General features: G+C 44.3%; 1 protein-coding gene across 11 annotated transcripts in view; it reads left to right on the forward strand.

Annotated features, from left to right (window-relative positions):
- Positions 1-13,566, forward strand: part of MEGF11 (multiple EGF like domains 11) — a 474,775-nt gene that overhangs the window by 455,392 nt on the left and 5,817 nt on the right. For 6 of the 11 annotated variants that reach the window (XM_078380886.1, XM_078380890.1, XM_072981780.2 and 3 more), the window contains 2 exons: positions 5,052-5,108; positions 9,901-10,107. In XM_078380886.1, the coding sequence (XP_078237012.1) occupies positions 5,052-5,108; positions 9,901-10,107 (264 nt within the window). Of the gene's footprint in view, positions 1-5,051; positions 5,109-9,709; positions 9,787-9,900; positions 10,108-13,566 lie in introns of all 11 variants that reach the window. The other 5 variants (XR_013538901.1, XR_013538902.1, XM_078380889.1 and 2 more) reach the window with 3 other exon arrangements.

Here is a 13,566-nt window from a genome sequence, read left to right on the forward strand (position 1 = left end):
GGGTACCAGGAGCAGGTCTCTCATTGTCTCATGTTCTCCCAGAGGCATCTGGTGGGGCTACTTGTGAGATACAGGAAGCTGGACTAGATGGGCCCTTGGCCTGATCCAGCAGGGCTCTTCTTATGTTCTTAAGAGACCCTTCTAGACTGAGTAGTAGCAAACAGCACTGTGCTGACAGAATATAAACATTACAGAACAACAGAAGAAGAAGTAGTAGTACTATGTGTTTTCAGTCTTAACAGAGCAGGTGTTAATGTTTTCAGTCACATAATTACAGATCCTAGCCCACATAATTGATCGTGGAGCACTTAACATCTGTTGTGTAAGCACTCTTCAAGTTGCCTAGAAAGACATGGGCTGGTTCCTGATTCTATTCGTCATTATCACAGCCCTAAAACTGACTAAGCATTGTGCAGAGAATTAAAACAAACCATCCTCGTTGGTGTGCTTGCATTGTAATAGACACCATGCAGAGTGGACAGAGTTGGGCAAGCACACGCAGCTGCCCGTTCTGAAATATACATGAAGGTTCTGTTGGGGGGGGGAAGGAGCCTTCCAAAAATAGCTGCAGCTGGAAATAAGTATGGGACAAGTGGTGTCCTGACCATCAGCTACTTCACTTCAAGTGCTTTTTGGTTCTATGGTGTTCATTTCTGTATGCTTCGGTCTTGGTTTCCCCACATCCCAGCCCCATGTATTTCATTCTGAGAACCAGAACTCTGTATCCCTTCCACCTCTCCTTGGGATGTTTACTTGGGCTTCATTGGCACAAGAGAAACCCCTGCAGGCTCCTTCCATTGAAGGAATTCACTCTCCCGGGACTAAGAGGTGAAATCCAAGTTTTAAGGGTGTTGTTGTGAGTTGGAGTTTTGGTCGTTTCTTATTTCAGCACACTTGCTTTTGGTTTTCTTTTCCCATTGTAATTGTACATCAGCTTGAACAACCTATCCTGCATTACTCCTTGGGATCTACAAAGGCTGAGTAGTTCTTCTCTCTCTCTCTCTCTCTCTCTCTCTCTCTCTCTATCTATCTATCTATCTATCTATCTGTCTCTCTCTCTCTCTCTCTCTCTCTCTCTCTCTCTCTCTCTCTCTCTCTCTCTCTCTCTGGAAAAGACAATAATGCTAGGAAAGACTGAAGGCAGCAGGAAAAGGGGAAGACCAAATACAAGATGGATTGAAGGAGTCTATGAGCTTGAGGTTGCAATTGCTGAGCAGAGCTGTCGAGGACAGGATATTTTGGAAATCGCTCATTCATAGGGTTGCCATACATTGGAGGCAACTTGACAGCACAGAACAACAACAGCAAGGCTGAAATGGCATTGTGGCCTGTTCGTAGGCAGCACAGAAATCAAGCAAGAGAGCAGAGGCATCTCTCTCTCTCTGTGTATTGTCTTCTCTATACTCTTGTAGGAAAGAGGTTGGATTGAGAGAGAAGCATGTCTTGCTAGCATATTAAATTATGAGTTCCTTAAATTCAGAGCCTACAGGGAGCCACAAAGGAAGGAGAAGAAATTAGTTTCAGTTCATTTCATGGAAGAAGTTTATAATATTCACAAATTTCTCGTATTCAGAATGGAAAGAACTGCTTTAGTTTTAGGGTCTTTTTTTTTTAAATCTGAGTATCATCAAAGAAATGGAAACAGACAGATCCATACATCCAGGCCAAGTATTTTATTTTTAAGAGGCTAGGGTAGAACGCCTATGTATTCAGTCATGTTCGAGCTGGATAAGGGTAGCTACCTGTCATTTTCGAGAGGTGCCTTGTCTTTAAGGTAGATATGGCAGGCAGGTATAACATAGTCCCCCACATACTGTGAATAGGTCTGCCTACTTAATATGACCAAGCCAACTGAGTGAACAGTTTATTTTTTTACAAACATTGCTGATTTTTTTAAAGCACAGAAAGAACCAGGGCCTTTAGAAAAGCAAATGCTGGAGAAAGCAAAACTGACAATTGATAAAAGAAGACTAAGGGGAGAATATGATCGTGTTTTTCAAATATTTGAAAGGCTGTCATACAGAGGAAGGGCAGGATCTGTTCTCCATCATCCCAAAGTGCGGGACATGCAACAATGGGCTTAAGTTAAAGGAAGCCAGATTTTGATGGAATATCAGGAAAAACCTCCTAATTGTTAGAGCAGTACGACAATGGAACCAATTATCTTGAGAGGTGTTGAGTGGTCAACTGGAGGCATTCAAGAGAAATTTCAACAATCACCTAACAAATACCCTTTGATTTGTAGTCCTGCTTTGAGCAAGGGGTTGGACTCAATGGCCTTATAGCCCCCTTCTAATTTCACGATTTTATGATTCTATGACCTAATTTTGCCCATTGCAGTAGCAGAAAAGGCCTGTCTGTTTAGAATCACCTCTTGGGTTGCTACAGAATTGTTGTTCAGCCATACATAAAAACCACTGTGACATCTGGGAAGCTCACAAGGAGAACATGAATCCAAGTGAACCCTCTGCCTTGCATTGCCCTGCAGCTAATGCGGGACCACCTTGTCTTCATGTGGAAGCCCTTTCCACCTGGATCATTGGGTTTGAGCATCTCGACAGGCGTCTGCATGGACAATATTTTGGTATTCCCACTCGCGACCTCTGAGTGGTGCCTCAGGTCTGCTATGCTGTACCTGCTGTTACATGCAGAAGGCAAGATTTACAGTTTTGTTTTCTTTCTGCATTTATGGCCTCTTGGTTCAAGAAGGTCACCATCGCTCAGCAACACGATGTATATAGAGGGACAGCTTAAGAATTAGTGCTGGCTCCAGCAGCCAGAGGTTAGCCCATCCTAGAGAAACCCTTACCTGCACTTGGCTGCCCCAGAACCCCATGACCTTTCTTTATCAGATATCAGCTAGTGGCCATATTGACTGGATCTGAGGCTGAGCCTGGTTATACAAAAATCTGCATCTGCCAGTCCCCAGGCGTTGCTCAACCCCAGTGACTGATGCCTGCAGAATTGGAGCCGAGTGGGGCCATTGAGTGGGCATGTTGTACAAAATGGTTTCAAGAATAAAGAACATCACTGCCCTCCACAGAATGTGGTGTCAGTTGAAGGAGAAAAGGTCGGTGGTGGGGGGAATGTTGGGTGAAAGGGACATCCGTCAGAAGGGCAGAGTGGTTTCTTGGCTGGCTAGAAGGAGCACAGCTCTTCAGGGGTTAAGGAGATGCAGGACATTGGGAAGTACGTCGCAAAGAAGTGGAGGCCAGTGCAGGGTATAGTGAGCCGCCATGCAGGAGAGGGGAAAAGCTGGTGGGACCGTTTGTCAGCAAAGCCCCACCACGTCCATGGAAGTCTGATCCAGGATTGGACCCTTTCAAAGAGCATGTAAGGGCTGGGGCATTAGAGCCACCCATTTGCAAAGGTGCACCGACCGTAAATCATCCAATAAGGCATTTTATTTTAAAACAACCTTCATGGCCACAAATGATATGCTTTGAAAGGTGTGCTGAAGAGGTACATTCATGGCTACACAGTGAAACTGCTCACTAATCTGTGGCCTCCATTTAAGATATTTCTTTCTACCCTGATAGTAGTTCTTCTTAATAAGGAGTTCCAGCCATGGGGGAAGTGAGCATGAAACAGCTGCCCATCCACAAAGATGCTGTGTCCCTCTTTAAAGTGGTACAACCTCAGTAGGAGTTTTGCCATTGAATTTGGTGAGATGTGCTACCTGTGTCCTTTCTTCCCCTGGAAAGATTTGATCTGCCATTGGCTAGAATCTTGTTGGTTAATGACTCTGACCTAACACCGTGGTGTAAATTGTAGCAGCAAATGGCTCCCAGCTAAATCAGGCACTGCTTCGTGACCCTCATGGTACACCAGCCACGAGCATGGCTGCTCAACAAGGGATGCGAGAAGCAACTAGTTCATTAGTGGCAATTTGCTACTGCAGTTTATGCCATTGCCCTTATGCTTTCAATAATAGCTAACGGGATCTTGTCGCTTGATGACCTTGAATGGGTGATATATCATTCTTAGAACTGCAGAGCTGGAAGAGACCCTGTGGATCATCAAGGCCAGATCCTGTCAGGAAGGCACTGTGGGGAATCAAAGTCCCAACCTCCAGCTCTTTAGCCAGAAACCTAAACCACTGAGCTATCCACCAGTTCGTTCTGTCATTATTCCAGATCATATAGTCACAAAACTGGTCGACCATCAAGGGCTAGTATCTGTGACAACTTTTCTATACAAAGCAAAATTACCTATCTTGTCTTGCGTAATCCATTCACCTTAAAATACTCATAAGGGACGGATGTCTAACCCTCAAGACTATGAAGCCAAGGCTTAGGGTGGCTTTAAAAATGTGGCAAGGGTGTAAGGACTACAGGAAACACCATGCCATACAGTCACTGACTCTGTTCTCTGAAATAGAACTTTTGCACTTCCCCCTCATGGAAAGATGCAAATGCTTGAGAGCCTCTCCTCTCTTTGACCCACACCTGTCACACCTGAAGCGGCTTTTGTTTTGCCCACAAGGCCTTCGAGCCTGTGGCTCTAAGATCCCCCCAGGAGTTGGTCTGGTGTTTACCAACCTGCAAGGATTAGAAATGCTCGTTCCAAAATAAACCCAGAGATTTTGAGACCTCGGTTCCTCACCCACGTGAGAGTAAATTCCTGTGTGTTGCCTAGAAATGGGCCTAATTTCAGCCCATCGGGACCAAGGGTCAGTTGCCAGTTGTATGAACGATGACCCATGTAGGGTCCGTGCAGGTTGTTTCAAAAGCACCTCTTCAAAAAGAACGAGGCAGTGGGGTGCCAAGTAAGTTCTTTCTGGCAGCCTGTGGCATTAAGTAGCTTCTGTGACGTCTTCCTATCCACAAGCCATTTGCTCTTCACGGAAAAACAGCAAGACAGTCCAACGTAGTCACCCGCCACCACCCCTTGCTCTGGCCAGCACGGTGGGTTGGGCTTGCCCCTCATCCCACAAACTTAGCCCGCTGGCTCAAGATCACGGTGAGTGGAGGGGGAAGTCTTTCTGCTGCACCGTCCCGTCTGCATAAAAATATTTATGCATTTTCCCATTGTATATTATTTTTGTGCAGGTGCTTGTGGAATGAATAGACGTCAGAACACATACATTATGGAAAAAGGCTTCAAAGGTATAGTATCTGATGCCGGCAAGTGACCCCATAGCAGCCAGTCTGGGCCTGGCGGGAGAGGTGAGCTAGCCAGTCCACATGTCTGGAAGGCGCTTAATTGTCAATGGAACTCTCTGTATGCTCCAGAGCTTTCACACATCAAGTTCCACCAGGATCATTTACCACTGTTCTATTATTCTTCCTGAAATGACTTGGCTTTCCTCTTAGTAAGCTGTGGACAATTGAATTCTCTTTTAAAGAGAGCCAGCGGAAGCACCGCCAAAATTCAGATCGGGCAGATGTGGGTTTGAATCCCATCTCTGCTACAGACTCATCAGTAGCCTTGGGCAAGTCACTCTTCATCTCAATTCCCGTTTTAAAGATGCTGCTCTGTATGGCAAGGTTGTTGAAAATATGTCAGAGAAAGTAATACTTAATTACATCAAGTCTATGGAATAGGGTAGACTAGTGTTAAACTGTTGCTTTGTTATTTGGATAAGAGTTTGAGACAAAACCCTTGATTTTAAAGATCACTCAGATTTTCATTATTTCTTTACTTACTGGTTACATTTCCGGCCTGCCTGGGGGGGGGGGGCTCCCTCCAGCTGCTTCTCCAACTTAGGCTTACTTACAGGAGCAGCAGCAAAATCCGGGCACCTTCATAGCACACACCGGAGCCTGGCAGCCCTTTCATAAAAAGGTCTCAGACATTCCAAAACCGGGGAGGATTGTAAGAAGGTGCTCTCAGTCAGCATTGGCCTTCCTGGGTTCCCTGGCTCAGTGGCCCAACTTGATACGAAGCTGTGTCCTTGTATTTCTCTGTGTGCAGATAATTCCCTGCCTGTGGCTGGCTCCCCCTTCCTCTGTGGAACTGAAAGTCCTCTTTGAAAATAGGCAAAAGATTTAAAAACAATTTTGCAATCTGACCATGGAAGCTGAAATTGTCCTGCTGTGCATCCTAGTTGGCTTATATTTCATAGCAAAGCTGTGCCTTGGGACTTGCCTTTATAAATAACCTGTTTCAAATAAGGCATGACTTCCGGGTGCTTGGGCAGCTTGGCTCATTGCAAGCTTCTTTCCTTGGTCTCCTTCATTGGTACTTCCTCCTCTGAGCTGTTCAGGTGATCAGGCTGAACAAGGAAAAGATTTACCCTAATGGGGCAGGGGGACGTTGTTCTTACTCTCAGTTGAGAGCCCTAGCCAGCGCAGCCCATGTTGAGACATGCTAGGTTCCTTGGTGAAATCCACCAGCCCATTCCCCAATTTCATTCAAACTAATCCTACCACCACCACCACCAAATCCTTCCAAACAGTGTAAGCTCATGGTGGAAGCAGAAAAACAAACCGCTGATTTAACTCCCACTCCAAAAACAACATGCAAACAGGACTTTGAGCACTTTCAGCGAATACATTCGCACATTCAGCGAATACATTCCCTGTAAGACAAAGGGGGTCAAATAGAAGCATTTATCGGTTGACAAACAGCAAATAATAGGGGGAGGAGTTGCCTTTTAATTCATGCTTGAAATAGAAAGCAGAAGCACATGTATGACTGCGCAGGAAGTTGACTGAGCGCATTACCTAATTTCCATCATGTAAAAATGTCTCTGCGTCTCTCTCCTTGTGCTTAGATTGCCAACTTAAATCTCCCTTCCTTTCCTTGCTACATCCACTGCCCTGGATGACCTTTGGCCAGTTGTCTGTCTGTCTATCTGTCTGTCTGTCTGCCTGCCTATCTACTTCTCTCTTTTTTTTAATTTACTAAATACCGTTCCCCATTAGTGCTGAAGCACTACTATGGGCGGTTTACAGTAATAAACAAAACAAAACAAGATAAAAATAAAACTATTCAAAACCTGTATAGCAATTAACCAATAAAATTTAGATGGTGCTCAAACAAGAGAACGAAAAAGTGGTGGACAAAAGGTGGTCAGGGGTTCATGTGGGAAGCCTCCCTGAAAAGCCACCAGTCTGGGGCCAAACAGCTCCTGATATTAAATGCTTACCAGGTCTGTGACCATATAATAAAGATTGTATTGCATTGATATGAAATGCATGCAGATGTTTTCAGGTGCATGTAATGTCATTAGGAGGAAACTAATGCAGTTTCAGAGGATTGGGTTAAAGTCTCCCTACACAGCTACTGCCATCACAGAGAGAAAGAGAGAGACAACCTTGATTCTATTTTTATTTCTTAAAACCTGCATCCCAAATGCAGGTATGAGAGTTTTGCTCAGCACAATTGCAGGTGTTCACAGAGCAGAATTAGCTTCAAATTCCCAAGAGTATTCCACCCCCTTTTTTCTCATTAACTGAGATTTACAATCCCACTCTGAGAGATTAGTTGGAGAAAGAATCAAAACAGCCTTCGAGAAGACACAGAATAAAAACACTTCATTTATTTGCAGTTGAACAAACAAAACAGCAAAAGGGACAAACACAACTGATTGGATGACTTTCAGCAACAAGCCTTAACAGATTACCTGCTTCCAGCAGATTGATTGACTCTCAGCAGACAAAAGAGAAAGGGGGGGAAACCTCTTATGGGGGGGAGGTTAGCTCTCTTTGAATCAGAAGAAGGAACACTGGGTTACTGCTGGGTAGATTTGACAGTCGCCCCAGCCCATAAAAGTCCTTTCGAGCCACATCTACAAGAGGCAGCATGCAAGGTTGCAATAACTCCAGCATTTTGAACTTCAGCCTATAGGATCCTCTCTTTGAAGGACAGATAGGAGATAAATGTTAACATAAAATGGGGAGATTAATCCGTCTTCTCCCATCTTTGGTCCCAATCCAGCTAGGACTTCTGCATGGCTGCTTTTAATGAATCAAATAGACTCTGACAGTTTTAGAAAATGACTCGCTTCTCTCACTTGTAGTTTAGCGCTTCATTCTCAGATGGCGAAGTAAGTGGGTGCAGCTTCTGCTACACACCAGTTGGTCAAAGGAACAAGTAGTTTGATGAATGACGGCACAGGGGAGCAAATTCACCATTGTTTCTTTTTAAACTATTCAGGATTAATTAAAATCCACGAGGAACAAGGCAGAACAGAACTGGAAACCAATTAAGACATTAATCTTAAAACATTCTTATGTTTAACTAAAGGACTCTGAGAGTGAAGGAGGACAGTCATAGAGGCCTAGCCAGAGACAAACATGTGAAATGTGCTCAAAAGCCATGTCTGAAAACCACATGCCTTTTTGTACCACTGTTGAGATACAAACTCTTCAGCCTTTGGCCCTCCGGATGCTTCAGAGTTCAAATCCCAGAATCTGGTATAATTGGCCGTTCTGGATGGGGTTTCTAGGGATGGAAATCTAGAGCATCTGGAGGTTCAGCGACTGAGACTCACTCTTCTTCCCTAAGAACACCCAGTGGTCTAGTGTTAGGGAAAGGGTGGGGCGTTCAAGGGGGGTGATGTCTCAAAAGATAAGGAAATACGGTACTTGTCCTCTGATGGGATTTTCAGTAACATCTCTCTCTGGATGCCCACTAAGAAACCAGAGACAAACAAAAACCAGGTAATAAAATTACAGGTAAGCCTCTTTTACCAGCAGCCAGGGATGCTGGCAGCTCTCCAGGTCCCGAGTTCGAGTCCCTGTTAAAAACCAGTTTTTTTTCCACCAGAAAAGAGGGAGGAAGTGGGTGAGTTCTGAATTGCAAGTCAAGTTGGAATCATTGGAAAAACCCGAGTTGAATCATCTGTGTGGCCTAAGTCCGACTTGACAGCAAGTTGTGCAACTCGCGTCCCCACCCCTGTCAGCAGGTCCATTCCTCTTAAGATGTCAATAGCTGGGACCAAGTTTTCCTATCTAACAATCAAATGTTTGTCTTGCTGTTTTAACTGGCCATAGGCCAGGAGGACTTCTGACTTCTTTCTACTTGCTTAAGAATGTTCCCTATATTATTGCATCATGTATTGTACTTTTAGAAAGAGCATTGTGGATGCATCTCTCTTAACGCATACAGCGCTTGGGGTAACATGAGGAAATGAAGGGGAGGCAAACTTCAGACTTGTTTCTTTTACATTTCAAAGAACGCTACTAAATGGGCTCAAAAGTGGGGTGAGGTGGGGGAGAAAGCAATGCAAAAGGGGAATGTTAACCTATTATAGACAATGTCTCTGTTGGCAAGCAAGCAAGCAATCATCTTCAAAATCATCTTAAGGAAATGTATGAAGAAACCCCAACGTTTCCTTGAGCAAATATCTATTGATATACATAGAATATCATGCGATGCCAGGCAACAGGAAGTCTTCTCGCTAATGCTATTTGGTTTGTTTCTGGCATGTGTTGTTCCAGTTCCAAAAAGCTGTTCCAGGGGGTGCTGTGGAAGAGTCCCCCGTAGCTGCCCTTGGGCAGTACCTCTGATATACCAACTTGGCTTGCTTGCAAAGTACTCTCTGGGCGTGGGGAGGGATTGTGCATGATTTCTTGTTTGGAGGGTGGTACACTGGGGGTGGGAATGGGTGTGTGTGTGTGTTCTTACCTGGGGTTTTCCTTTAAAAATGTGGGGCAGGGTAGCTGTGTGTACGTAATGTAATGTGCAATCGCAATGAGACCCTTGTAACCCTGAAAGCTGTAGCACTGAAGGGCTGTTTTTCTTCCTACTGAATGTTCAGGAAATGACTTGCGAATGAGTTTGGATGAGCAGATGGTTTGGCGAGACAGTGGTTCGGACATACCTGAGGCGTAACTGGTGGGTTCACAGTGCGGTGCGCCCTGAGGGCTAGACATCCACCCTTCCCTCCCCCTGCCCCCAGGTTCAGTAGCACTGGTGCTTAAAGAAGCCGGGCGGGCTCTTGTCTTGCAGACTACGTGAAGGAATCGGCCTGCAGCTCCAGCACCTGTTCCATCAACAGCAGCGAGAACCCTTACGCCACCATCAAGGACCCCCCCATCTTGACATGCAAACATTCTGAGAGCAGCTACGTGGAAATGAAATCTCCTGTTCACCGGGACTCATCCTACTCTGACACGCCAGCCTTGTCAACTGCTAACAAGAACATCTATGACATTGGTGAGTATCTCCAACATATCCATGTACCAGCGTGGCAGGCAGGCAGGCAGGCAGGCAACTTTAGGGACAGATTTTGGCCTCAACCAAAGACAGAAAGGTAACAAACTGCGAGACCAGAGTGGGGGAAATTTGGGGGTCCAGAAGCCATTTTCCAGTTCCAGGGATTGTATGAAACCACGCCAGCCACTCTAACCTCAATAAGAATTAACCATACAAGCACTTAGTTTCAGTTGTTGTTTTTTTTTTTTTAAAGTACTTCAGTTTTCCCAAAATAAAAGTTTTTGCTAAAACGAGGCATGGGGCCCTGCATCTTGTTTTAGAGGAGAACCATACCTCTAACAGAGGTGAGTCCTCTCTTGAAAAAAACACCTAAAACAGATGGGAGGTTACCCTTGGAGGAGGGACACAGGATTCCTACCCTTGCATTCAGAATCTTAACCAGGTAATTTGGAGCAGGCATCATCATCTGCCATGCTCTCTGAACTGATACAGGGACACAACCATACCCCTCCAAAGAAAAAAGATAGTGTGGTGTTCCCCAAAAAGAAAGAGGAAGTTCGTGCTTTCAAAACAGGAAGCTGTGCTAGGAGGTATTTATCTGCTATTTATTTTCCTAACACCCACCAATACACTCTCCTGCAAACTCTGGTGCCCTCCAGATTTTGGTTTCCTGGCGCAAAGCCCTCATTGTCCTGTCCTGATTACAACCACGCTTGCATTGAGGGGACTGGGACAAGCTGGGAGTCCCTCCACTGCTCCACTTTTCACACCTGAAGCAGGTGATCTCGAGTTCATTTACACAAGAAGGCATTTGTGGCTGTATTTCTTAGACTGACTAGAGTCAAAAAGTTAAAATGTTTTGGCAAATCCATGGTGGGTAAACTAAGGCTGTGTGATTTTCAAAATGCTTCACTTGGCAACTCCAGCCATATACTTTCAAAAACCCATGCAAGTCAAAGGCATGGGCAATATTTCTTGTTCCATGTCATTTGCAACTAACAAGCTTACTAATCCACAGAATTGAGTTTGGATACAAAAGATGGCCATTTGATCCATACGTAGAAGCAAAAATCAAGGGTGGGCAATAGCTTTTTGTTGATCCAGTCAAAGTACAAATAAGGAAAGCTTTTGCGTTCTCTTCACATAGTGGAGATAGCAGAAAGCTTGAGCTGAAGGCAAGTAGATCAAACTTGAGGAGGAGATGTCCTTGGCTCATGAAGCCAGGCTGCCAGTAAGCAAAATGGTGTCAAGATTCCCCATGAGGCAGAGGTGCTGAAGGGACCAGTTAATAATTTCTTCCTTCTCTGAAGACAAAAAGCAGGGTTGCCCCATTCCCCCCCCCCCCGCAGGCCTGGCAAGTGCACAGACCTTTTCTGACAGGTTGCAGCAGAAGGTCTTTAGAAACCCTTCTGCTTTCTTTAATTCCATTTTGCTTGTTTAGCAAAGGTATGATGCCCTCCATGAGCCATGTTTTATCCCGTCTTTGCCCGATAAAAGAGTTTTCGAGAACTCAAAAACTTATCTTATGCATAGCTTTTTACTGATGTAATGAAGGTTTGTCCCAGCACCTTGAACTTAGCTTCACCTCTCCCATTGTTCTTGAGTACGAAGTTGGATAAAAACCCATCTGGCCATTCCATCTATTTGGAGGCTGCATGTTTAAAGTTATGCAGAGTTATTTATGTTAAGATGTGCATAAGCAATTTTGAATGCTTCTGTTGTGGATGAACACGGGCAGAATGCTCATGGTGATGGGCGGTTAATGGTGATTGGTTGATTTCATTGGAATTGTCTGGAAGGGTAGTGGACATTGAGATGTTACTGTTCAGAGCAGGGGTTCTCAACCTTGGGTCTCAAGATGCTCTGGGACTAAAACTCCCAGAGGCCTTCACTACTATCTCTGCCAGTCAGGATTTCTGGGAGTTGTAGTCCAAGTACATCTGGATCCCCAAGGGTGGGACACAACAAGGGTGAGACACAGAAGCCTCGTGGCGCAGTGGTTTAACTGCTGCACTACAGCCAAAACTGTGCTCATGACCCTGGGTTTTATCCCGGGTAGCCGGCTGAAGGTTGATTCAGCCTTCTATCCTTCCAGGTTGGTAAAATGACTACCCAGTCTGGGGGGTGAGGCAATGTGTAGCCTGCATAATTAACTTGTAAACTGCCCAGAGAAAGCTTTAAGCACTATGGGGTGGTATATAAGCACACATTTATTTATTTATTTATTTATTTATTTATTTATTTATTTAGTTAGTTAGTTAGTTAGTTAGTTAGTTGTTGTTGCTTTAGCAGTACCAATCAACAGTAGATTAGAATTCAGGCAGGTTCTCAACTCTACCTTTAAGAAAAGTCACATGGAAAAGAAAAAAAGAATCCCCCTTCCTGTCTCCTGCTTCTTGGAGGAACTTTTCCATTTACATTTTTTTAAAGTAATATAGTGCATCAGTGCTACTCTAATATAGTGTAAAGAATTTTTTTAACTTCCTATGTTCTTCCACAGAGCAGAGGAAGTGTTTATTTTGCCAGTAAAGTGAAGTGGCTATCTATGCGAAATCAAAAGTAGAAAGAGCGACCCCGAATAGGGTTGCTTAACGTGTGTATGCCATTTGGATTGAAAGATGGCACCAGATGGCATGCCAGAACTCTATCCGGCTCCAAGTGACTCTTTTTAGGCTGCACCAGCCCACTTCAAATGAGCCCATGTAGATAAGCCCTAAATCTACCTTAATTCCCAGAGAAAAGGAGATGGAACTCGAACTACAGAGGGAATTGGAGGAAGAAAGAGGAAAGAGAAAAAGAAATAAAAGGAAAACAAGCAGTTATAACTGTGCCTCAGATTGTTGATTGAGCTAAACAGAGATGATGGGATTCCAGAACCTCTGAGGAGTAATAATTTTAAAACAGCTAAATCTGGGCTTCAGAATGGCAAAAATAAAAGAAGTGTTATGCCTACACTGAATGAGGGCTTTAAAAGTTTGTTAAATCTTCCATAATTCATAGGGGAAGTGAGTCTTAAGTGTGGAAATAAAGAATAGTTTAAGTTTCAAGGCACTAGTCCTTGGAGAGGGCAAAAACTACTTAGTCACTTAGTAAAGTTTGTTATAAACAACTTAGGCAGGAGGAGAATTGTTGAAAGAAAACGAAAGAACCAGGAGGAGTGAAAAGAGTCAGTGGAATGAATGTTAGCTTCCACTTCCTAGCAGAAGAGCTAAGTGATTTCATGTGTGAAGATTCAGAGGAGTGGAGTTTTCATTCTGATGCTATGACTGGGCACGTGAAGTTGGCAAGGACTGTGAACGTGGCCAACAAAAGCAAATTCCTGAATTAGCTTCTAGAACAGAGCTTGACAAATCAAAAAGAGGCAACGGTCAGAAATAGGAGTCTTTTGCCAACTGAAAAGCTGTGACCCCTTTAGATATGAAAAAATCTCAGAGGACAGGTTTCAGAACTGGTATTTCA

The sequence above is a fragment of the Pogona vitticeps genome, chromosome 12 (assembly GCF_051106095.1).
Source record: "Pogona vitticeps strain Pit_001003342236 chromosome 12, PviZW2.1, whole genome shotgun sequence".
Classification (NCBI taxonomy): Eukaryota; Metazoa; Chordata; class Lepidosauria; order Squamata; family Agamidae; genus Pogona; species Pogona vitticeps.